The sequence below is a fragment of the Microplitis demolitor genome, chromosome 10, assembly GCF_026212275.2.
Source record: "Microplitis demolitor isolate Queensland-Clemson2020A chromosome 10, iyMicDemo2.1a, whole genome shotgun sequence".
Lineage (NCBI taxonomy): Eukaryota > Metazoa > Arthropoda > Insecta > Hymenoptera > Braconidae > Microplitis > Microplitis demolitor.
The window spans coordinates 1,360,083-1,383,583 of NC_068554.1; the positions used below are offsets into that span (position 1 = coordinate 1,360,083).

At 29.8% G+C, this 23,501-nt stretch overlaps 4 protein-coding genes across 6 annotated transcripts; 1 reads left to right on the forward strand and 3 right to left on the reverse strand.

The window, feature by feature from the left end:
* Positions 1-997: 997 nt before the first annotated feature.
* LOC103571757 (osiris 18-like protein) lies at positions 998-2,057 on the reverse strand. The gene is made up of 3 exons (XM_008550032.3): positions 1,875-2,057; positions 1,454-1,809; positions 998-1,387 (listed from the first exon to the last, which is right to left on the reverse strand). Exons 1-3 carry the CDS (start codon positions 1,967-1,969, stop codon positions 1,104-1,106), a joined length of 735 nt encoding a protein of 244 aa, XP_008548254.1. The 5' UTR covers positions 1,970-2,057; the 3' UTR covers positions 998-1,103.
* Positions 2,058-8,123: 6,066 nt separating this feature from the next.
* LOC103571875 (uncharacterized) lies at positions 8,124-9,401 on the reverse strand. Its single transcript, XM_008550197.1, has one exon. It carries the CDS (start codon positions 9,399-9,401, stop codon positions 8,124-8,126), a length of 1,278 nt encoding a protein of 425 aa, XP_008548419.1.
* A 542-nt stretch (positions 9,402-9,943) lies between these two features.
* LOC103571758 (transcription factor VBP) lies at positions 9,944-11,189 on the reverse strand. The gene is made up of 2 exons (XM_008550033.2): positions 10,529-11,189; positions 9,944-10,400 (listed from the first exon to the last, which is right to left on the reverse strand). Exons 1-2 carry the CDS (start codon positions 10,679-10,681, stop codon positions 10,038-10,040), a joined length of 516 nt encoding a protein of 171 aa, XP_008548255.1. The 5' UTR covers positions 10,682-11,189; the 3' UTR covers positions 9,944-10,037.
* Positions 11,190-12,149: 960 nt separating this feature from the next.
* Positions 12,150-21,623, forward strand: LOC103571759 (general transcription factor IIH subunit 3). 3 transcript variants are annotated; one of them, XM_008550036.3, is made up of 7 exons: positions 12,150-12,296; positions 12,433-12,932; positions 13,548-13,670; positions 13,987-14,122; positions 14,310-14,346; positions 14,425-14,500; positions 21,606-21,623. In XM_008550036.3, the coding sequence occupies exons 1-6, from the start codon at positions 12,281-12,283 to the stop codon at positions 14,498-14,500; spliced, it is 888 nt and encodes a 295-aa protein (XP_008548258.1). In that variant the 5' UTR covers positions 12,150-12,280; the 3' UTR covers positions 21,606-21,623. The 3 variants fall into 3 exon arrangements, with proteins under 3 accessions (XP_008548258.1, XP_008548257.1, XP_008548256.1); XM_008550035.3 differs by lacking the exon at positions 21,606-21,623 and adding an exon at positions 15,332-15,584; XM_008550034.3 differs by lacking the exon at positions 21,606-21,623 and having other exon boundaries at positions 14,425-14,561.
* The last annotated feature ends 1,878 nt before the right edge of the window (positions 21,624-23,501 follow it).

The window sequence follows — 23,501 nt, forward strand, 5'->3', positions numbered from 1 at the left end:
GAAAAGAAATGCGACGCTCAAATATAGTTCAATAAATTAAAAATGTATTCATTATAATAAAAAAAAATGTCACGTGCGAATCCAAAGCAAAACGGAAGTGCATTAATTCCACATATGAAAGGTTCATGCCTCCAAACGCGTCAGACATCTTGACATTGAAATGCTCAGGCAATATATATATATATATATATATATATAACAATAATATTTAAAAAATAATAATAAATTCATAGCACGAGTGCGACCGATACTTTCAACACATCGCTATTCGTGTACACGTGAACCCGTTAATTTATCACTTCTGGGTTAATTTCACCCTTTTCAACCATCATAATAATAACACTATGTTAGTGTACATTGAGAGAAATTTGTCAAGCAAATTAGCATGCGAAAGCTATTTCAGCACTCGAAAAATTAAAAAAATTCACACATAGAAAATTAAAATGGCTAATTAACAGTAATAATTATTCATTCAAATAATCTTGGTAATTATAGGTATTTTTGTATTTACGCGCATTCATACATGTAACAGACAAGAAAAATTATCTGGGTTATCTTATCAATTATTGTTTGTGCGACTATTTAGGCTAATGATATACAAAAAATATAAAACAATCGATAACAATTTTCTTAAGTGACACACTAACGATCTTTTCACTCTGTCCTTGACTTTGACAATAACTTTTATTTAAAGCTGATTGTTATCTTGAACAAAATACACGAGTGGAATAATAAATAAATCGAAAGTTTTTACGCAAAAAATAAAATAAAAATTTTTTCTTCTTTAAAAAAAAGTTATTCGAAATTTCAAACTTTTCAAAAAATTTTACTAATCATTCCTTAAAAAATCTGCTAATTTTTCGTATTTGATTAATTTTGAAAGCCGCATTAAAAATAATTTGAAAAATTTCATTCATCATAATCAATAAATTAATGGTTATTAATTACTCAATTAATGATGATTTTTGTTGAAATGAAAAATACATGAAGCAAAGGATTATAAATATAAAATTTTATTTTTATTTAAAAAAAAAAAATAAATAATTACACTACATAATTTAAAGTATAAATATAAAATTATCTAAATTGTATTTTAATAAAAATTATTTTCTGTATCCACTGTAAGGTCCATTGGAGTTTGCATCCCAGTGAGGCTGAGCGTGTTCAACAGGTGGGTGGCCATAATGTACCACTTCGTAAGCGACTTTGGGCTTAGTCAGCTTGAAAATTAGCATTGCTCCACTCAGTACTAATGAAAGGAGACCCAGAGTGAGTGCTTTCCATGTTTTCAGAGCAATGAGAGCGAACGCAAGTGGGACCAAAGCAGTCGCTTTGAATTTCAGTCCCAGTAAGAAAGGAATCATGACTTTTTTAACGAAACCACGTCCTGAAAAAGATGATTAATAAATCAGTGGGTCAATTTCTTAAAATATTTAGATGATTATTTTGGTACCTTGTCCACTGGAAGAGTCTGATAACGAAACACTCAAACTGCGAGGCACCGATTCGATCAACGATCGCGGTACGATATTAGAACCGACTATAGCTTCAGGTAATTTAGCTTCCAGCCGATGCGAGGACAAGTACGAGTCAAGTTTTTCCAACATCAATGAACGCAAAAGCTCTTTTTTCTTAGGATCCACGCCCTCGTACTCCAAATAGTCTTGATTGTCATCGGCATTAAATTCGCGGGATCGAATTATCGCGAGATCGCGAGTTATTGGAACCCGGTCGGAATTCACGACGTCGCTCAAATACGACAGTACTTTTGGCTTGACGCACGAGATCATTGACTCACTGTCCACACATCTGTCAAAAAAATTTAAGTAAATTAATTGATGAATATTTTTATTAATCAATTTTTGGTTACTTACTTGTAGTATATTTTCTGCAGCACTTCTGCTGTTGTGGAAATTTCTTGTGCGCCTGTTGCGGCTACAACTGCAGCTATTATGAGGTATACCTTCATGATATATATTTTTGGTAACAATTATTGGGTTTAAGAATATCGATTTCGAGGTACAATCGATTTGCTAGGCGAAACACCGAGTGCCTGAGTTAACTGGCAGCACAGGATTTTATATAGCCGATGGCTGAAGCTAAGTACGGACGGTGAATTTTTATTAGCCAATGCAGTGTTGGTGTATTGAATGAAAATAATACATAAAAAGAAAGCAATTTTATCTAGGGTGACGATGATGGTTTGATACTCTTTAATTGAATTATTTAGCTCACAATACTGTATATCATAATAATTATTATTATTAATTAGTAACAGAAAAATAATTTTTGAAAAGATAATATTTTTTTTAGTGGAAATAAGTAAAAGATGTTGCATTATTAATTTCACTTCTTAGTCGAAGAATAAATTTCTTTGGAAAATCGAAATTTGTTCACGAAATTTTGAAAGAAAGATGAGCGTAATTTGAGACTTTTTCGATTAAGAAAATAATTTTGAATGAAATTTTGAATTTTTACCAAAAATATAAAAATTTTGAACAGCATTGTTTCAACGATATGTTGTAAATAATTTAGCTCTGGTAATATAATTTATTCAAAAAGTCAAAAGCGCCAAAAATTTTGAAATTTGAAGTATTAATATTTGTATCGAAAGTTGAATTATTAGAACAATTAATAACTCAGCCATATTTGATTCAAAATATTATCTTATTGTTTCTTCAGATTCATTATGAGCGATCTTGAAAAATGTCAAAAATCAAGGGAATATAAAAAAGAATTTTAAAAATGTTGTTTTTTAAAAAAATTTGAAGAACGTATTTCAATCGATTGTCTAATATTTCTTAATCGATAAGTAATTGAGTCATTAATTTTTATCAATGATCTGAAATTTTCGATTCCCCAACGACAGTGAAGACAGGGAACATAAATAAATCGAAAAAACCAAGTCGTTAAATTCTCGAATTATTAATTACGCTCCAACACAAAGAATATCCTAAAAATAATGCCAATTATTATTTATCGATGCCTTTATATGTGGTATCAACTGCGTTCTAATATCAGTTACATCGAATGAAATTTTGGAAGTATATTGTTTTCATAGTCATTGAGTGTTAATTCGACGTGAAAACATGAGTCGGGAAAATTTACTATTCCATGTAAAATGGTGGTTATTAATATTGTTATCAATAAATTTAACATCTTACGTGCATTCAGCAAAATTTAATAACGATGAAAAAATATCAACTGAATTATTTACTAACAATTTTTTTTATACACACGGCGAATATGTACGAATAATATCTGTGACTAAACATATGGGACTAAGTTTGGAAAGAATGATACATTTACCTCGTGACCAGAATAGCATAAAAAATCAACGAGTATTGTTTAATTATATTCTTAGTGGATTCAAATTTTTTGACGATATCATTAAAAGTAATGATGTCGATGTTAAACTGATGGATAAATTATTATTAACATCGAAATACAATCAAACGACTATTATATTCTACCAAATAATAAAAGATATCGAAACGATATTTGACAGTAAATTTGTTAATATTTTGAAATCTTATGATGGCAACATTACTGAAGATATTAATAGTTTTCTCAATGATACAGTTTCTGATCCAAATTTTCGTAACAGTATAAGATTGACGGATTTTTGTCATTCACCGAATAAAGTCGATTTGATGACAAATGGAAAAACTACTAAAAATATATTTCACATGTATTTTGAGAGTTTGCAAAGTAACGTAAGTGATTAGATTGAACCAAAAATAAACTAAACTCTTGTATTTTCAAATCAAAAAAACAAACGGGCCTTAAATTTTTCTGGAAATTTTATAATTTTCGAAACAGCAGCTAATTTGTAGACTTGATATAATTTTTGAAACTTATCTCAATATTACGTACAGTTTTTTTTTTACTTTTTCAAATCTGTTCGTAATTGGAGTATGGTTTGAAGTAGTAATGAACTTTTGGTTGTAATTATTTTTAACGTTTCAGTTTGATTTTAATAATATTTGTGAAATTTCTATGACTAAGTTAATAGTCGATTTTTACGAACGAGTCTTAATTGATGTTCTCAAAGGATATGCAATGATGATAGTTGGTTACGAACTTTTTCGTGGACGGGAATATAATTACAGTATGTATTTTGCTATTCACTCTCTACAGTTAGAAAATTTTTATTTTTAAAAAATCTGAATAAGTAAAAATATTTTTAATTTTCCGAGTGGAAAATTAAAAACTTTTGTGAAAATGTATGCGTTGGCGCTTGAGATGTGCTTTAGTACCTAATAATTGTAAATTTTTCAAAGCACGTTGCGCTATATATGTATGTATTTTTTTAGATATAAAAGATGTCCACAATTCATATTTTGATAAATATCTGAGTACAACAAAAAACGTTTTATATTCTGTAAATCAATTGAACGTACTAATAACTCTACAGCATAAAATATATAGAAAATGTGATCCAGATTATTGGAAAGAAGGTACTGACAATAAATGTTAATAATTCTTATCGCGAATTTTCGAGAGATCATGATATTAATTAATAAAATTTTTCAATAGGAAGCAATTACATTCGTGTTAAAAATTATGTGTCAGACCACGCAATTTTTGTAGGAACCAAAGACCGTAATTTCAATATATTGAGAAATAAGGGTCAAGAGTATGAATGCGACAGTTTTTCAGTGCATTCTGACTTGAGATCCGAATCTATAGAGAGTATGAGATGTCCAGAGGTATTCATATTTATATATGTACTGAAATTATTGGTTAAGTATTAAAATGCATTAATGAACAAATTACAGGTTTTTGAAACGAGACCTCCTCATGACAATCTGTTTTGTTCAGACGTAGTAGATGATGAATTCAAGATTTCCGAGCATAATTATTCGAAGTGGGATGTCGTGTGTTACGTCAGAAATTCACATGACACTGGTTTCCAATCATTTTGTTACTGTGATAAACATTCTAATAAACATTTAAGCATTCGTACTTTGAGTTTGAGAGAACATCGCACTGATGTCGCGGATAGTCGGTAATGATAAATCGTTAAAAATTTATTCAAAATTAAATATCAGCTACCAAATAATTATTCAATGATCATCTTATTATTTTTATCAGCGTTGTTACGGGGATTAGATTTGTTGTTAAGGATAATATAATTTCGATAGACATCCAGGAGGGCAAGCTGGTTAATAGTACCGTGGATCGCAATACTGTGCGATGGGTTCCCGGTAATGGTTACCCTCCGTCAAAAGGTCCTGATAATATAAAACTCAGTTTTAATGTCAAATCATTCAACCTAGATGATATTGAACTACCAGACGGCTATTTTGTCACAGGTATTTTATTGTTCAAAAAAACTGTTTAATTAATTCGTTATTTTAAAATTTTCTTTCGATTGCTATTAATATTTATTGGTGTAATATATATTTACAGGTGTCAAATTTGAATTGCTCAGTGACAATCACATAACTTTGGTAGTAAGAGGAACACAAATGTGGGAAGAGTGTAAGTCTTTGCAACCCTTAAATCAACACTGGTTCTATCCCATCACTACACCCCATGAATCCAGGTGACAGTAAAATTAATTAATTTTTTGTAATATTGTTCTATCATTATTCCCAAGAAATCATTATATTTTTTTTTCTTTTATATTAGAGAAAAAATAGAAATCAAGGATTATAGAAACTCAGCTGAGGTTCCTATTGAAAATATAGCAATGAGTCATTCAGGATGGAACTACATCGATTTATCTGTCGGTCTATTATCGTATAAATATAATAACTTGCCAGTAATTCCGTTTTTCGACTCACAAAGTGTCGAATCTAACCCACCGTCTCCGCTGGGTGGGGTGGGAGTGATGTACAAAGGACAGTCTAGTTACGGTGGATTTATTGCTTTGCAATTAATTAATTCTAAATTTACATTCAATATATTTTCTGAGATGACGTGCTTCAACAATTTCTAAAATAGATACATGTCACCGGATATTTAATCACATCAATAATACGAGTCTCATATTTTTTTTAATGTTTTAACGTTTTTAAGTTTAAGAAGCATAAAAAAGTCAGAAATCCATAAAAATTTATTAAGCAATAAATAAGTATTGCTCTGAAAAAATTGTGAGCAAATATATTTTTAGTGTAATAATCTTAATTTCTATTATTTGTTGATAATTTAGTAATTAAACGTTGACTCTGCTTTTAATGAGTTCATTTTATTTCCCCTACCCACAATAAATGATTTTAAAAAACCAGTCGTTAACGCTTGGACTAATAGCTTACTCTCCAATCATTTGAAATATTTCAGAGACACAATTCTAAAAATAGTATCGATAATTATATTTGATGACTCTATATGTTGTTTCGATTGTTCTAATAGTACTTATGTGGAATGAAATTTTATAAATTTATATAGAGTATATTTGACGTGAAGAAATGGGTCAGAAAAATTTACTATTCGATGTAAAGTGGTGGTTTTTAATAATATTAACAATAAATTTATCAGCTGAAGTGCGTTCAGCAAAATTGAATAGACCAAGAATATCAACAAAATTATTTATGATGATTTTTTGTCTACATCACGTAATTATGTACGGGTAATATCTGTTACAAAATATATGGGAAGAGTTTTGGAAGGAATAATAAAAATACCCTGTTATAACAGAAACAGTGATGAAATTAAAAAAAATCTACAAACAGCATTCAGTTACATTGCCAGTGGATTCAAATTTATTGAAAAAATTACTGAAAATAATAATGTCAATGTAACATTGATGAATCAATTATTATTAACATCGAAATATAATCAAATGACTGTTGAATTCTACAAAATTATAACTAATATTGAAACGATATTCAACGATACTTTTATCAGAAATTTTAACTCTTATGATTTTTATGATAACAATAAAGTGCATTATTTCTTAAATGAAACTATTTTCAACCCGAATTTTCGTAATAATATAGAGCTTATAGATTATTGTCACATACAAAATATGACGGATTGGGCGATGGGAAAAAAACAGAGTAAAAATATATTTCAAGTTTATGTTGAAACTGTGCAAAGTACAGTAAGTGATTTATTTATTAATGCAATAATAATACTTAAGTATTATATATTTAAGTAATATATATTTGCAGGTGTCAAATTTGAATTGCTCAGTAACAATCATATAACGTTGGTAGTAAGAGGAACAAAAATGTGGGAAGAGTGTAAGTCTTTGCAACCCTCAAATCAACACTGGTTCTATCCCATCACTGCACCCCATGAATCCAGGTGACAGTAAAATTAATTAATTTTTTGTAATATTGTTCTATCACTATTCCCAAGAAATCATTGTATTTTTTTTTCTTTTATATTAGAGAAAAAATAGAAATCAAGGATTATAGAAACTCAGCTGAGGTTCCTATTGAAAATATAGCAATGAGTCATTCAGGATGGAACTACATCGATTTATCTGTCGGTCTATTATCGCACAAATACAATAACTTGCCAGTAATTCCATTTTTCGACTCACAAAGTGTCGAATCTAACCCACCGTCTCCACTCGGAGGGGTGGGATTGTTTTATAAAGGACAACTTGGTTACGGCGGATTCATTGCATTTCGATTGATTTCGTCTCCATATACATTCAATATCTTTTCGGAAATGATCAACTTAAACAATTTCTAAAGTAAATCCATGTTATCGGTTTTTCAATCCCATCAATAAAAACAATCCAATACTTTTCAAGTTTTACTCTTTTCATACGTACACTAGAGTGAGGCAAGACGGCCAACTCAAATATTTTTTCCATAAAAAGTTTTCATACAATCATGTAAAAATTCATCAAAATATTACTCTTATTCAACTAATTAATGCGGTAGAAAATTATTAGTACCCATTTTTATCGTGCAAAAATTTATTATTTATTTTGTAAAGTCATTTTTCATCTCAGCAATTAAAATACATTTTTTAGATAATATAGCATACAAATTATTTAACTGCAGTATCCTATCACTGTCTCATTAATATTTTTGTATAAAAGTGTCCTGTACTACAGTTTAATTATATACAACTTACACCCATATTTATATATTTGGGCAAAAGAGATCTTAAGCCAGGTCTGGATTGAAATTTTAAATAAATAAAAAGCATATAAATTAGGGATTATATCTTGTCATTGCTTGTCGTCGTGCTCTATCCAAGTGGTAAATAATCATCCCAGAATAGAGAGGAAATCTAGCTCTTAGCTCATCATCGTAAGTGAAATCCAGGTCACCATGTTTCAAAATCGCTGATGACACATGTCTAGATAAATGTAACACCCTATAGCAATTTAGATCAGTACCATAAAGTCTTCTTCTTCTCATCGCGTCAATTTCTTCATAACAACGAACACGTAAATCATCAAACTCGTGACCCTGAATAGCCATCATATTCTCCTCACAAACATGAAAATCAGCGGCTATCAACTTGACAATGTGTTCTTTGATAACAGGAATACAAATTTTATAGGACTTATTGTCATCATCATCATACTCAATAGGCAATTCTCCGTCACCGTCTCTTAAGTCGACGTTAATGCCAGCATCCAAGAGACAACTCACCATTTCTTTGTTATGGCTCAACAAAACGGCGTAGTGAAGAAAAGAAAAGCCTAAATCATCTGCATAGTTGATATTTATCCTAAGATTTTTCAGCATTGCTTTAACGGCTTTCAAGTTCCGTCCTCTCTTAATAACTACAGAAAGAGCAGTCTCCATTTTAGCCGTACCCTCGATCTTCGCAACCAAATCCACATCGGCACCAGCTTCCACAAGTACTTCTATCACGTCTGTAGAGCTATGTTGAGCAGCAAGATACAAAGGTGTAACATTGTTGAGATTATTGTAACCATTAACTTCAGCTCCTTTATCGATTAATATTTTAACAATGTCCGCTAAATTTTTTTTGGCTGCGAGTTCTAGTGGGGTGTAAGCATACATGCGGTCGTTTATCCATAATTCACTGCGTTTATTAGCATCAGCACCTGCAGAAAGTAATGCCTCAACCAACTTTGAATTTCTCATCATTATGGCGTTGAATAGAACTGGCCCAAAATGTTCCGTCTCTATCGTTACGTCTGCACCGTTACTGATAAGGAAATTATAAAATGTCTCGTCATGGCAACCAACAGCCACGTGGAGCAGAGAAGTTTCAACATAATCAAAACCTGGATCTTTTTGAAAATACTTGATGTATTCATTTCTGGACAAATGGACTAGAGTATTAACGGACAAAGTCCCAATCATTACTTGCCGATATGCGTTCTCGTATTCTGACCATTCTCGATCAGAAGGTGATTCCATGACCGGTTTACTTTCTTCTACTTCTATTTTTTCTTCTTCTTTTTCTACTTTCCTGTCTGCCATTGTTGATTCGTTGTCTTGATTTTCCATTATGTACAATGCGATTTTCTTTTATTTTTTTATAAAATAGACTTTTTAGTCAGCCACAATATTTATAAAAAACTATTATTAACTATGAATAATTTTTTTATATTAATGACACAGCTGGCTGACTAACCTCGAAAATTTTTTCACCAATTTAACATCTGCAGTATGAGAGTAGATGTCGCAGTATGAGGGTTCTCATGGAAACTCTACTTTCTAATTCGCAATTAAAAGCCCAAGGACCCAACCCGCCATTTTGACCAACAAGATGGAAATTAGCGTACATGGGTTGCCGCCATCTTGTAGTTCATATTGGAACCATATTGTTGTACAAAATCAGTCGAGGGTTTTTCTGCAGGCTCTGATGCTAATGAACATTTGGTTATAGCGAAAAATAAGAAAAAGATTTTAAATAAATGTTGAAATTTTTTTAATATCAGATATTTATAATTTCATTGTGGTTATAATAATTATTATTATTATCGAAGCAATATAATTTTATAGAGTACAATATAGTTGTAATAATTATATGCGCCATGTTTCGTTATTTAACTTTGAAGTAAATAATTAATATGGTTATGAATAAATAATATTTAAGCTCGGTGTAAATAAACAATCACGTAGATGTAAATAATAGGATTGTTAGATGGCAAACTGCGTTGGTGCATGCAAAGTTGATGAAAGCCGTGAGATAAATGTCAAAGCGGTTACGCTAGCATTGTTATTATTGTCAACTGACGATGACGATGACGATGACGATGAGATCGATGACGATGTCGACGGACACTCGGCAATATTTTTAAGGCAATTAATTGGTCCACGAATTAAAATTTCTCGCTGATGATTTACATCCATCCAATATTTACGATCAGTTTTATCAACTGGTACGAATTGACGAGTTTTTCTTATAAATTCATGGAGAGCTTCAACTTCTTGACACAATAAAATTATTTTTTTCCACAAAATTCCGTTTTCGTTCTCTAATAATTTAGCTCTTATTGCCATCTGCAATAAATAATTAATTAATTTAATTACAACAATTAATTAATAATTATTTGTAATTTTTTTAATGTAAATTTGAAACCAATTTTTTGAATTCAAACTGAAAATTTCGATTAAAATCAATTACTTACAAAATCTTCGCGTAGTTTCCGAGCGTCTCGTGATTTTTTAGCGGCTTCATTATTTCTTTTACGCCGTTCATAATATTTATCATCTTTCTTATCATCAGCCATTGGTTTTTTTTCACTTCTCCGATATTTTTTACCCCCGCTTAAACTATTCATTGTTGACTAAATTTTTTCGAAAACGACGCACTTATTTAGCTATTAAATAAAACGCAAGAGCTTGAGCTCCACGTGGTAAACAGTACAAACTGCAAGCCTAGGATGACACTAAGTGACTTCCGGCAATGAGTAAAAAAGCTCGAGTACGTATTTGTATGTATATATTTATATACATTGTATAACGTGATGCGATTGCATCGAGATTATTGTAACTGTGTGAACCATCAGGTGTGTACGTTTTTCAAAGGCTTGCTCATCAGCTTTGGCCCCATCAACTATCACTGATCATCATGACAAGAGCTATATTACCATTTCTCACATATAGTTATACTTTTTTTTTTACATACGTTCCGAGAAAATAGGTGATAAATTTTTAATCAATGCAATAAATACCAAGGACTGGCTGTTGGATCATAAAAACTCACGAATGTATTTTTAAATTCTTTAATTATTAATTTAGGTTACTGCTTAGATAATATTTTAATGAGTTTAATAAATTAACGTCCTGGATGAGGTCTTTTTCGCATTATATGTGTCCTACGGAAACTGTGCATAGCATTTTTTTTTCGTCGCCGTTGCGCATCCATTATCGAAATTTTACGTAAATAACTAAAAACTAATTTAGCAACTGTTACGTGGTTATCTTTTTTCTTATCATCTTTTTTGTCATAGTTGTACACTCGCGGCATAATTATGGAAATTACTATTTTTTTTTTTTTTTTTGGAAATAAAAAACTCACTGAAAATTTACACGCCGAGTAACTGTCAAAATAAACGTGCATAGATGGAAGTTGATTGCTTTTTATTTTTTTGATGAAACAATTACCGATCAACAAAGTAGACTTACTTTTTTTAATAAAATAAAGCAGGAAAATATCATGTAAGACAACATAAATATCAAGCTTAAATTTCAAAAACAGAATTCCCGCTAGAAAAAATTTGATAGATTGGAATATCCTGTTCAAAATGGCAAAAACGAAAATTCAAAAGATTTGAATTTAAAAATATTAAATATTTTCAATTCTTCTAATAATTCAATTTTCTCCGAAACCTGCCTTCGAATTGCTCTTCTCTGGCGTAAACTTTCTCAGAAAGTTGGCGGTAACTTGTAGCTAAAAGTTGCAAAAGCTAAAGTTACCGCCAACTTTCTCAGAAAGTGACCGTCAACTTTTTGGATTTACAACTTTTGCCACCAACTTTCTCAGAAAATGTCTATCAACTATTGGAGGTACCAACTGTTGGCGGTCAACTTGGTGTCCAGTTGCGGTTGCAAGTTTCTCACCAACTTGGCTACCAGGGTAATGAATACCAACTTTTTGACAAGCAACTCGTGCTATCCAGGGTAAAAATCCGAAAAAAATATAAATCTCGCTGCCGAAAAGTCGAACAGCAGAAATCCTGCAAGTGCTGGTCGGCAAAAACGCAATCTAGCTTCAGCTGATAAACAAGTTATCTTGACAGTAATTACCATTATCAATTGAGTACCCGGTCACTCTTATTGACAACTCTCTCGTATACAAGAGCCAGATGTAAACAAAAAATAGTCTCCGTAATAATAAACAATTATTTACCAATTTAACTAGAAAATAATTATAAAAAATGGCGGAAACCAGTGGTAAGTATTTTTAAATTTACTAAAGTAATTTATAAGAAAATTCTATAAATAAATTCCTAAATGCATCATTCCGATAACCTCCAATTAGATTTATCATAAAAGATGTACTAATGTTTTTTTTTTCTTTTTCGTATAGAAGTGGAAAAAAGTATCGTGACAATAATAATGGACGTGAATCCGCTGCAGCGGCTGGTCATCAACGATCCCAAGGCAATGACGCAGTGTATTGATGCAGTTGTCGTATTCGCGAATGCTCATTTGATGCAATCTTCAACCAACGAATTGGCTGTCCTGGGCTGTCATGGCCAGGGCGCGAAATTTTTGTACCCACTGCCTGACAAACCGGTGGAAATTCGTCAGTTCGATGGTCAATACGAAAAATTAACTCTGGTTGAACGGACAATACGATCCCAATTACAGGAAACAATTAATGAATTATTACAGTATGGTAATTTACGTAATGAAAGTTTAATTTCTGGCGCAATGTCATTAGCACTGTGTTATATATCACGTTTGGAACGTGACAAAGTACCCGGGGAAAAATTACATTCGAGAATACTGATCGTTACTGGGAGTAATGATTCTGCAACTCAGTACATGAACTACATGAATATTTTTTTTACATCTCAAAAAATGGTATGATTATTATTTTTTTTTTTTTTTTTTTTTTTTTTTTTTTTTTTTTTTTTTTTTTTTTTTTTTTTTTTCGCTAACTATCAACCACTTGAATATGTAGAGCCGAGTGCGAATGTAGCAGACATCAGACAAATTTAAAATTATAAATTAATAGGGTAAATAATTTTTAAAAAAATATTTCGAAAAAATGCACTTATTAATTTCAAAATTTTTTAAATGCCCATTTTTCTAGAATTCCATTTTATTAATTATTTACTCTATCAAAAGTTTTTAAATAGTCTGAATGTAGGATAAATTTAAAATTATAAATTAATAGGGCAAGTAATTTAAAAAAAAATATTCATGAAAAATGCACTTATTAATTTTAAAATTTTTTAAATGCTCATTTTTTTCAAATTTTATTTTACTTATTATTTACTTATTTATTAATAGTTTAAAATTTGACTGGTGTCTGCTACATTCACATTATGTAGAGTAGAGGTACCGTTTTTGGCCACTAGGTCCAGTTTTTGACACTTTTTGATTAATTAAAATAAAATATTAAAAGTCCGAAAATGTGCAGTAACCGCGAATGTTAATTTAAGCCTATCGATTATAAATTGATTGTTTTTTCAGGGAGTTGTAATTGATGTGTGTAGTCTTGATCAAGAACTAACGTTATTGCAACAAGCCTGTGATATAACTGGTGGGAACTATTTAAAAATACCACAATTCTCTGGCTTATTACAGTATTTATTGGTAAGATATTTTAAAAAGTTTATTAAGTCTACTGAAAAAAAAAGTCAAAAATAGGAAATTATTACGAAGATTTTTTTAAGAAAATAAAAATTTTTAAAGTTAAATTCAACTTTTCTAAAAAATTAAAAAAAAAATGAATCAACCAAGTGAAGATAAAAAAATTTATTTATTTATTTAATTGAATTTTCGAAAAAAAGTTTTCTGTTTATTTTTCATTTATCAATTACTAAAACTATAATCTAGTAAAAGTATTTAAATCTCCGAGTATTTCACAATAGAATCTGTTTTAATTAATAATATGAAAATAAAATTACAGTGGGTATTTCTACCAGATCCAGCAGTACGAACAAAACTTGTTCTACCACCGCCAGTTAAAGTTGATTATCGTGCTGCGTGCTTCTGCCATCACGAGTTGATTGATATTGGCTATGTCTGTTCAATTTGTCTTTCAAGTACGTTTAAAAAAAAATCTAAACTTTATATATTTTTCATTATTACTATTACTATCGACTTCAACAATCAATTAAATAACTCTACCCGTTCGATCTAATAGCCGTTCATGCATTCAAAGTTTCATATTTTCACTCAACACCCGAATGATTACTTTAATTTTAATTTTGTATTCTTTTTTTTTTCTAGTTTTCTGTAAATTCAGTCCTATTTGTACAACATGCCAGTAAGTATCACAATTACTCTATTTTATAAATTTTATTACTCATTAATTGACTCGCTTTTGCTTTTTTAATTATTGCAGTACGTTATTCAAAGCGCCAGCTCCGATTCCAGTAAAAATGAAGAAAAAAAAGAAACATACAGACATTGTTCATTAGGTAGAAACTTTTTATAATGATAATTTATATTTAATAAATCAATTTTACTGTTTAAAATTAATTTTGTTTTTAAATTTGTAAAGAGGCTGTTTATAAAATACGTCACCCAAAATTTTACCTCCCCATTAATAGTACAAAAATTTCTATATGTTAAAATATTAATTATTCACAATGATGAAACTTTAATTTCAAAAAACCGATATAAAAATTTTCAAAATTGTTTGATGAGCTGCAAACGGCACGTTTCCTCAGACTCGCGACTCCCTTTGTCACAGTAAATAACAGCTTCCCCACAATTGTGAACGTATTTTATAAACATGCCTAAAAATATTTTTTGCACACCTCAAGAGCGAAACTCTTTGATTAGTGATGCGGTATGAACTTCATTGTTAGTTTTGGTCACAAGACAGTACTAATTTACGAGCCTGTTCAAATGCGAAATGTCCGTCAAAAATTTTTCATTCAGAGTCCGTCACTTCAGACTAAAAAACTTTTTAGTAACAAAGATTTGTCAATTTTGTCGAAAACGCGAAGTTAAATTAAAAAAAAATTCGGCCATTTGGAAATAATATTTGAACGGTCTTTGGTAGAAGCTTTTAGAAATTTAAAATAAAACAATTTGTAAAATACGCAATGACATTATTTTTTTTAATTCGGTCGTCGTAAAAAACAATTTTTTTTCTGTATTAGAATATAATTTTTCTTTAATACTTTTTCATGAATTACAATAAAATATTAAATGTCCAAAAATAGAGCAGTGGCCACAAATGGTATTTCTACCCTATTTATCATAAAAAAGCTTCGATAAAAATAGCATATAATTACCCATAGAATGATAACGATTAAACAGCGAAGGAATAACAAAGGAAGATATTTTTGAGTGAAGGATTCCTGCGATTGCCTAATCAACTTCTGACATTGAAATATGTAGTAACTGTCAAGCTTATGTTATGATCGAACGTATCCCTTCTGCCCTACACCCGAATAGAATACACACCGAGTATAGCGCATGTCATGGATGATTTACGATGATAAACGCCTCACACATACGTTTGTTGGTGCAAATATATAAACTGCTGTGTGTACCCAATACACTTTGTATATTTTACAGCAACAATAAACTAATGTACATATATCTCTGTGTACTTTATTCTAACAATCCTTATCTGCAATCAGCATCCTTAAATTACAGACAGTATGTGGATTTTAAAAACTGTAAAGAACAAGCGAATGAAGTTTTTATGATGATATTGCTTTAGAAAAAAAGCGCAGAATTTAAAAGTTAATAAGACTTTGTTTTAGCTCCGATATAAATTTTAATTGTCGAGTAAATTTTAAAAACCCGTAAGCTTGAAATTAATTATTCTTGAGTTTATTTTCGACGTTGGTGTTTGAGTATAGTCTAAAATGAGCGTAGAAAATCGCTTTCATCATACACTTACTTTACGAGCTTTAACAAAAGCTCATTTCCATCCGCGCTTCCTTTTACGATCGATTTTATTGGTGCTTTGAAGTCAAGTTTAAATACCAAATACATCTATGGGATATTGGATAACAGCTTTCCACGATGGTGAATAAAATACATCGTTAGACTATAGAGATCCTATTGCTGCTATAATATATATTTTTTATAGTTATACAATTCTAGTTAGTTATACGACTATTTGTGTGCTATCATACAACAGTCTTGTAAAATTATTGACTTTAAAAATATTAGGGGAGGGGGGGGGGGTAACGAGATGCTGGAAAAACTGAAAATGTTTTTTTACTATCTGATTTTATTTGTTGCCAAAGTCATTGAGAGGAAGAAAATTTCCAAAATTTTCTGAGACAAATTATTGGCTTAAATTTCGGTTCGGATAAATTCGTAGTGAGTCTAATTGCGCAATAGAAATTATGTACGATATCTTTTGGATTAATGGATTTAAGTATCCGGTGATTTAAAAGGTTGATTAAGACTTGGGTCTCTAGGTAATACCATCAATCAGTCAAGTAATTTGCGAATGGATCAAGAAACAAAGCTCAGCTAAGAAAAGTTTCTCTTAATTTTGTTAATTCTTGTAGTCTTTTTTAAAAAAAATAATTTAAACACCAGGGAAAAACTCAAATGATTTCTGGTTCTAATTTAGCGGATGCTTGGTATATGATATGTGACTCAACATCAATGTGATTTATAGCTCAATAAGAACAATACACACCGAAAAATTACAATATTTATGTCCTTATGATACTATTAATGATAATAGAGATCACGGTTAAAATTTTGTCACCATGTCAAAACTTTAAAGTAAGTGATAAATTATGAAATCGACATGTTAAATAATTCAAGTCTACAATCGACAGTTTTACTTTTTTTTCTACGCTAATATTCAAATTCAAGTGACAACTTTCACATCCAGAATATCAATTCACATTAAACTTTTTTAATAATAGTGAATTTAAAAATATAAAAATCACTTTTTTTTTTTATGAATTAAAAGAATGAAATTTTTAAAAAGACAAACGAATCAGTTGGAACAAATTTAAAAACATGTGCTGTAGGTCACACCTTTATCTAGCACGCGATACATTACTCTATAAATATATATATATATATATATATATATAGAGGTAGTATAAAGACATTGTATGGAAGGTAGAATTCAGTCAGCAGTAGTCAGTTTACTCGCGTTTATAAATTTTATTTAACCGGGTAAATAACGCAACTGAAAATACCCGTTTTACTATTGGATCGTGCTTGAGAAAAGAATTATATGATTTTGCGGTGTTGGTAAATAAGTGAAAGGTAAAACGAATGATAAAACGAGTGTAAGAGAAAGAAGTTGATGGAAAAATAAATAAAGAGGAAAAGAAAAGAGGAAGAATGAGGCGAGAGAACAAGGAGCCCAGCAATTTAGCTATCGGAATTTGAAATGTTTTCATGAATAAATATCGTCTTTTAGGTTGCAGAGAGTGGTTGCAAGTGAGTTGGTAGCTTCGCAAACACTTGTAAGCTTTGCGTGAGTTTTCAGAGTAAGGGAATAGAGTGCAAGTGTAGGAATAGAGAAGATCGGTATTCTGTATAAGTATTTATCTCTGTGCATGTGTGGATAATGTAAATGTTGAGGAATATATCGAAAAATTGTGATATCGTGTGGAATGATATGATCCGAAGGCAATGATATTTATTATTGATCATGTTTCGGTATAATCTCGGCTCTATTATACGATTCGGGAACAAAAGAGCCCAATATTCAATTTAAATAATTTTATTGCTCTGGAAAAATTACAGGAAAATATATTTTTTTATCAATTTTTAAAATTCGAAATTTACATTACCATCAATTTAGATTTGCTCAGATTTATTTTGATGTTGAATTGAAATTTTTTTTCATCAGGACAAATATTTATTTAAATAAAAAAACAAAAATTGTCGCTTTTAGATTTTTCAAACGAATGAACGTCCTATAAATAAAATAAATATATTGTTTTCTATTTATATACGACAATATAAAAATTAAATCTTCATTCTCTCTACAATGCATTGCACACCTCAATTACGAAGCGTCGAGTTTACCTAACGTTTGATTGAAAACTGTAAATAGACATTTTTTATATCGAAAATTTTCAGCAAATATATATTCTACAGAATTGAAAATAAATATAATATTTATTTTATCACTATCGTTTAAAAGTTTGTTCTATCTAGATAAATGTTGCGTTTATTTTTTTTTATGTTTCAAAATTTTATTTAAAAAAAAAAAAATGTCATCTAATGTATGATCAACTATAGGTCATGCGAGCTTATATATGACTAAAATTAACATATTTATGAAAAAAATATATTTATATCGATTAGTAAGATGAAATTAAATTTAAAATTGCAAGGAGTTATTTTGGCCTGTCTCGAAATTCTTGTATGATCGATTTGAATTTATGGTGATTGTGATAACATATATGATATATCATAAGTCATGACTTTTTGACGACGGTATGATTATTCTGTTTTTTCTTTTCTTTATGTATGAAAAGAATATTTATTTACAGCTCAATGATTATAATGGTGTGACTGAGAGCTCGCATATTGCTATATAAACTCTCTCATACGATATTGCACGCCATATATTTTTCTCAAATACTACAAGATTTACGGCACTGACATGGCTATGTATTTTAATATACGAATAGCGTGTTGGTAGTTTACCCGATCGTTTTCTTTCTCTACTTTGAAGGTGAGGAAATCCTCTCGAGAAAGCTTTATCGTTTTGCTTTTACGCCCATTTCTTTCATTCACTTTTACTTGGTTCTTTTTTTATAATACGTAAAAAAAGGTAGGGCAAAATGAGACACTGGAGCTCAATGAGAGTGTAAAAAATTTTCAAAATATTATTTGATTCCCTCGGAGTGAAGTTTATTTTCATATAAAAAACTCCGAATCGATGTAAATGTGAATTGAAATAAAGTCCAGACTATTTACTCCCGATTTTTTACAGCGTATCATTTTTGAGTCAAAGTAGAAACACTTTAATTTACGAATATTTATTGCTCTACTGTAAGTTTGCTCAGAAAAAAACTTAAAGACTCTAAAATAAGTTAATGGCATATCATTTTTGGTAATTTAAAAATATCAATTATTTTTTTTTTAACATAAGAGATCACGTGAACTAATTTTTGGCAATTTTCAAATTTTTGAATTTATTATAATTAATTATATTTACTTGGATTAAAAATTTCATGGCTGAATTGTAATGATAAATTTTTACTACTGGTTTATAAGGAGTATTATTATATTTTTTTAAAATAAATTTGAAATGACAGATAAAATAAATTTAATTTTATTTCATTGAAGCGAATTTAACGAAAATGACGAAAGATAAGAAAATAAATAACGTTGATAGTTTTATTTATTTTTTTGACGTTCTTTAGTGACATTTGAACTTTATTCAGTTCGAGTAAAAGTGACGGTTTTACAATTACAAGTCTAGCGACTGAGAGTGATGGAATTTTAACTTGAGAAACTTTTGTCCCATTTGAACTAAATGGAATTTATTATTGTAATTATTACAATGGCATTTTCTCATGATCCATTTTTTTTTTATATTCTTTTAGAATTTAATTAAACTTTTCAAAAATTTTAACCTTACACTAGTTCTTTGTGACGATTATTCATAAAAAAAAAAAATAGTAATAGAAACAAAATTAAATTTTAATATTTTGAGACAAAAGATTTTTAAAAAAATTTCAGCTGAGTTTTTTTGTAGAAAAAATAAAATATAATTTTAGTCATTTCATATCTCAAAAGAGTAAACCGTTAAAGCGAAGCGTCATATGCAGAAATGAGTTTAAAAAAATTTATTGAGCTGTGGCATTTAAAAGTAAAAGAAAACTTGACATTTGATTGGTAGATAATAAAAAATGAGTATCGATATTGAGAACAGGACCGGAGTGCTGAAGGATTTGGTGATATAGAAAAAATCAAAGACGGTGAACAAACGTCTTATTATATAGAGTAAGAAACTCGATCGCAGTTTCGCTGGGGATTGAGCTTTTTGTCTATGAAAGCTTGCGATTCATACTCTGTTTTCTTGCGCAAGCAACTTTGTGCTGATTCAGCCAATTCTAGAGTATTACTTGTTCACACCACTATGTATGTATTGCACCACCAGATATTGCCTTAGTTTTTAAGTTTTCCTCGAATTTACAATAGTTTTCACACCTATCATTGTTTAATATTTTTTATACTTATTTAACTGCATCGTTATATTTTTAAAAGTCAATTTTAAGGCCTATCGATAATTTAGAGGAACCCGAGACTATATTAGACTCTATTTTACGGACATAAATTTTTAAGTGACCATATTACCTCAACTGATTAACTTGCCGCGGGCTTTTTTGTGAAACGCAACTATTCATTTTTAAACAAACATTTTTTTTTGTTTTAAAAATGGTGTCTGTTTCCTGGTCTTCCTTATACTTCCTTTTGCAGAGAAAAATTTTCTGCTCTACTTTGTACGTTTACTTATAAATTTTTCGGCTCATTTGTATTGAAAGTCAGCATGTGCATAGGAAAATATTTTCTGATGTAATTCGGTCGAAAAAAAAAAAAAAACCTGTAACTTACATCGGTATTTCATGATATAGGTGCCCAGATATATTGTAAAGGGATATATCCTTGGCCTGAAATGCATACAAATATGTATAATATTCTCGGTGATCGTTCCGGTATTGATGCTCTCAAATCATTCACATTTGTTGGCACTTTAGAAACAATCTATTTCGTGTATTTCATTCTCCAACTCAAATGTATAATGTGTATTTACTCATATGTGTGGTATTCTATTATCTGGGGAATCTCTGTTGAGGTTTCTCGAAAATTCACTGGTGATCTCATGTTGCCACAATACAGAGCCAGAGAAGTAGAACGAGATAGATCACGAAACAGTTTGATTCAAGTATAAATACAAATCCCGTTTATATATTTACCAGTAAACGTAATTCCATTGCTACTTTATACAAATAGAATGCTAGAGATATTTGCTAAATTTTTAAAATGTCTCTTTAATATTTTTATTTATCATTATTTTATAAATAAGAATGCATCTAAATATTTATTATGATTTTATATTTTTATTTATTCAAATATAATAAAAAAAAATTTATTAAAAATTTTTTCAAGAAGAGCTACTCCCCCGATTCAAATTTTTTTTTTTATGCCTGGATCAACACCGAGTGCGTATTTGATCTGTACTCAATGTGTATTCCTCTGACGCTATTAACACGATGGTTGCTTTTAAAATCGAGTCCCAAAAGTTTAAAGCCCATTTATCTTACCCTAAATCTCTCAAGTGATTGATCCCTTGCCATCTGACGGTTTAACGAGAAACAAATATTCAATTCCGCAGACTAAGTAAATAATCCCGAGAAAAAATCGACGAGTAAAAAAATAGATTTTAAATTGTAAACGTACAAAGCAACTATTTATCAATTAATCTAACCTACATACTTTACATACTGTGCAACTCAATTCTAATTAAGCAAAAAAATTACTGCCTTCTACATACTATTTTTTTATCGTACCATTTAAAATATTCAATCACTGGAATGTTTAATTTGATTTTTATTCCAGGATTTATTTCGAAGATTTACTCATCGAATTTTAAATGCAGAAGCTGGTGCTACTAAATGTTAAATATTTGAAGATAAATTTGATAAAATAATTTTGAATATTCTACCACGATAGATAAACATCAGCATAAAGTATGTTTGCAATACATTGCTTCCAAAGTATCGCAGTGTTGGTCAATTTTGACATCAGTGTTTGACAATCGTGGTTGAGAAGATAAAGAATACACAGACCTACACATACATATATATATAAATGTATATAAAGGGGTTATATAAGACAGTAAAGAGTAACTCTTGGTGAGAGATGAACTTGAGGTTGGCTTGAGGCGACGATCTATATCTTCTCTCTAGAGTTTCATACCAACCACTAGAAGGAACTTTCTTGGACGGTAAAGGAACGAAATGTAAGGAGTCGGGTTCTGAATTGGGTCCTAGACGATACACTCTTCCTTATTCTCTTTATCCTTTTTCCCCTCTCTTATTTTCTTATCTTATATTACATTGTCTTTTGGCAACTATATATATTTATATATATATATATATATTTTCCCCAAGTTTCATCGTCAACTTTTTCTACTTGTTTTTCACTCACTCACACTATTTTATTTTCCCTCCCCGTTTATTTGCCGACAGTTGAACCACTTTCGCTATTTTCATCCTGTCTTCACGATCACTTTCTTTACATTGTATTTTTACTATCAACCATCTTAACTTAAACTTGTTTAATACACTGTATATTTTTATTTTAGACATAAATGGATACTGATATTGATTTTGAACTTCGATACTGTCGTCAATACTACTACAATACTACCCAGGACTTTTTTCGAATTTTATAGAACACTTGGAAAAATCCATATGGACTGACTGATAAAATCATGGGAATCCATATGGACTGAGGTAGATTTCTAAACAGAATTTTAAAATTTTTTTTAAATCCAGCAGTCGATTTATTATTGAACATCAATCGATACGAAGAGTATTTTTGTACAGCAAGAACTATATTTGGAACTTCTTCTCGACTTGTCATGCAGTAAGTTAAAGTAAATTTTGAACATATCTGAAGTATATATTTATATAAAAGTGAACCATCTTAAAAAGATATTCTTAAAGTCACAAGTAAAAGTTTGTGTTGTCTATTGTTGATGTAAATTTATAAGTTATAATAGGAAATATTTCGCAATGATTACTTTAAGTGGTGCAAGCAAGTCAGTTTAACTTTAATACTCAATATTTAATGTCATTACTTTATATAAAATTTATCATGATTTGAATAATTGTTAGCTTTTGTTAATTGACTATTTAAATGAGTATAGTGGACCTCAGAGTAAAATGAGACAGAAAAAACATTTTAAATTGACATCCAGGTGGATCAAGTAGCCCCAATTTTTCTACACCGTAATTAGATTTTTTCAAACATAAAAAATTTTTATTTCATCTCGAAAATTCCGCTGTGTATGTCTATATATATGAACTAAAAAATTTGTTCAAAATAATAGAATCACAATAGACATGATAGAATTCTCAATTCGTTTTAAATAAAGTACTTTGGGTTATTTCCGTTTCCGGCGGCTAAATCGTGTTCGCTGTGCAACATGTGAACCGAGCGAACAACTAAAATGCTCAAATACGGATTAGGAATGATCGATGAATGGCAATCATCGACTACAGATATATATATATATATATATATATATATATATATATATATATATATTTTTTTTTAAATCCTACTTGTCTTTAATTTTCGTAGCCACTTAAATGGCGTCTGAATAAAAATTAAGATTTCTTCAACATAAATATCCACTGTAGAAAATGATAGTAAAGTTAGTGGACATCTGACAATTTTCAAAACTTTGAGACAATAAATTAAAATGTTTATAAAATAAAAATAAAA

What these genes read in the sequence shown, in the direction of transcription:
- LOC103571757 (XM_008550032.3), bottom strand. Translation starts at nt 1,969, where the DNA reads ATGAAGGTATACCTCATAATAGCTGCAGTTGTAGCCGCAACAGGCGCA. An exon ending in CTGCAGAAAATATACTACAA is followed by an intron (nt 1,810 to 1,874) that starts GTAAGTAACCAA and finishes TTTTTTTGACAG; the next exon opens with ATGTGTGGACAGTGAGTCAA. An exon ending in AGACTCTTCCAGTGGACAAG is followed by an intron (nt 1,388 to 1,453) that starts GTACCAAAATAA and finishes CATCTTTTTCAG; the next exon opens with GACGTGGTTTCGTTAAAAAA.
- LOC103571875 (XM_008550197.1), bottom strand. Translation starts at nt 9,401, where the DNA reads ATGGAAAATCAAGACAACGAATCAACAATGGCAGACAGGAAAGTAGAA.
- LOC103571758 (XM_008550033.2), bottom strand. Translation starts at nt 10,681, where the DNA reads ATGAATAGTTTAAGCGGGGGTAAAAAATATCGGAGAAGTGAAAAAAAA. An exon ending in GGAAACTACGCGAAGATTTT is followed by an intron (nt 10,401 to 10,528) that starts GTAAGTAATTGA and finishes TATTTATTGCAG; the next exon opens with ATGGCAATAAGAGCTAAATT.
- LOC103571759 (XM_008550036.3), top strand. An exon ending in CTGTTCAATTTGTCTTTCAA is followed by an intron (nt 14,123 to 14,309) that starts GTACGTTTAAAA and finishes TTTTTTTTCTAG; the next exon opens with TTTTCTGTAAATTCAGTCCT. An exon ending in CCTATTTGTACAACATGCCA is followed by an intron (nt 14,347 to 14,424) that starts GTAAGTATCACA and finishes TAATTATTGCAG; the next exon opens with TACGTTATTCAAAGCGCCAG.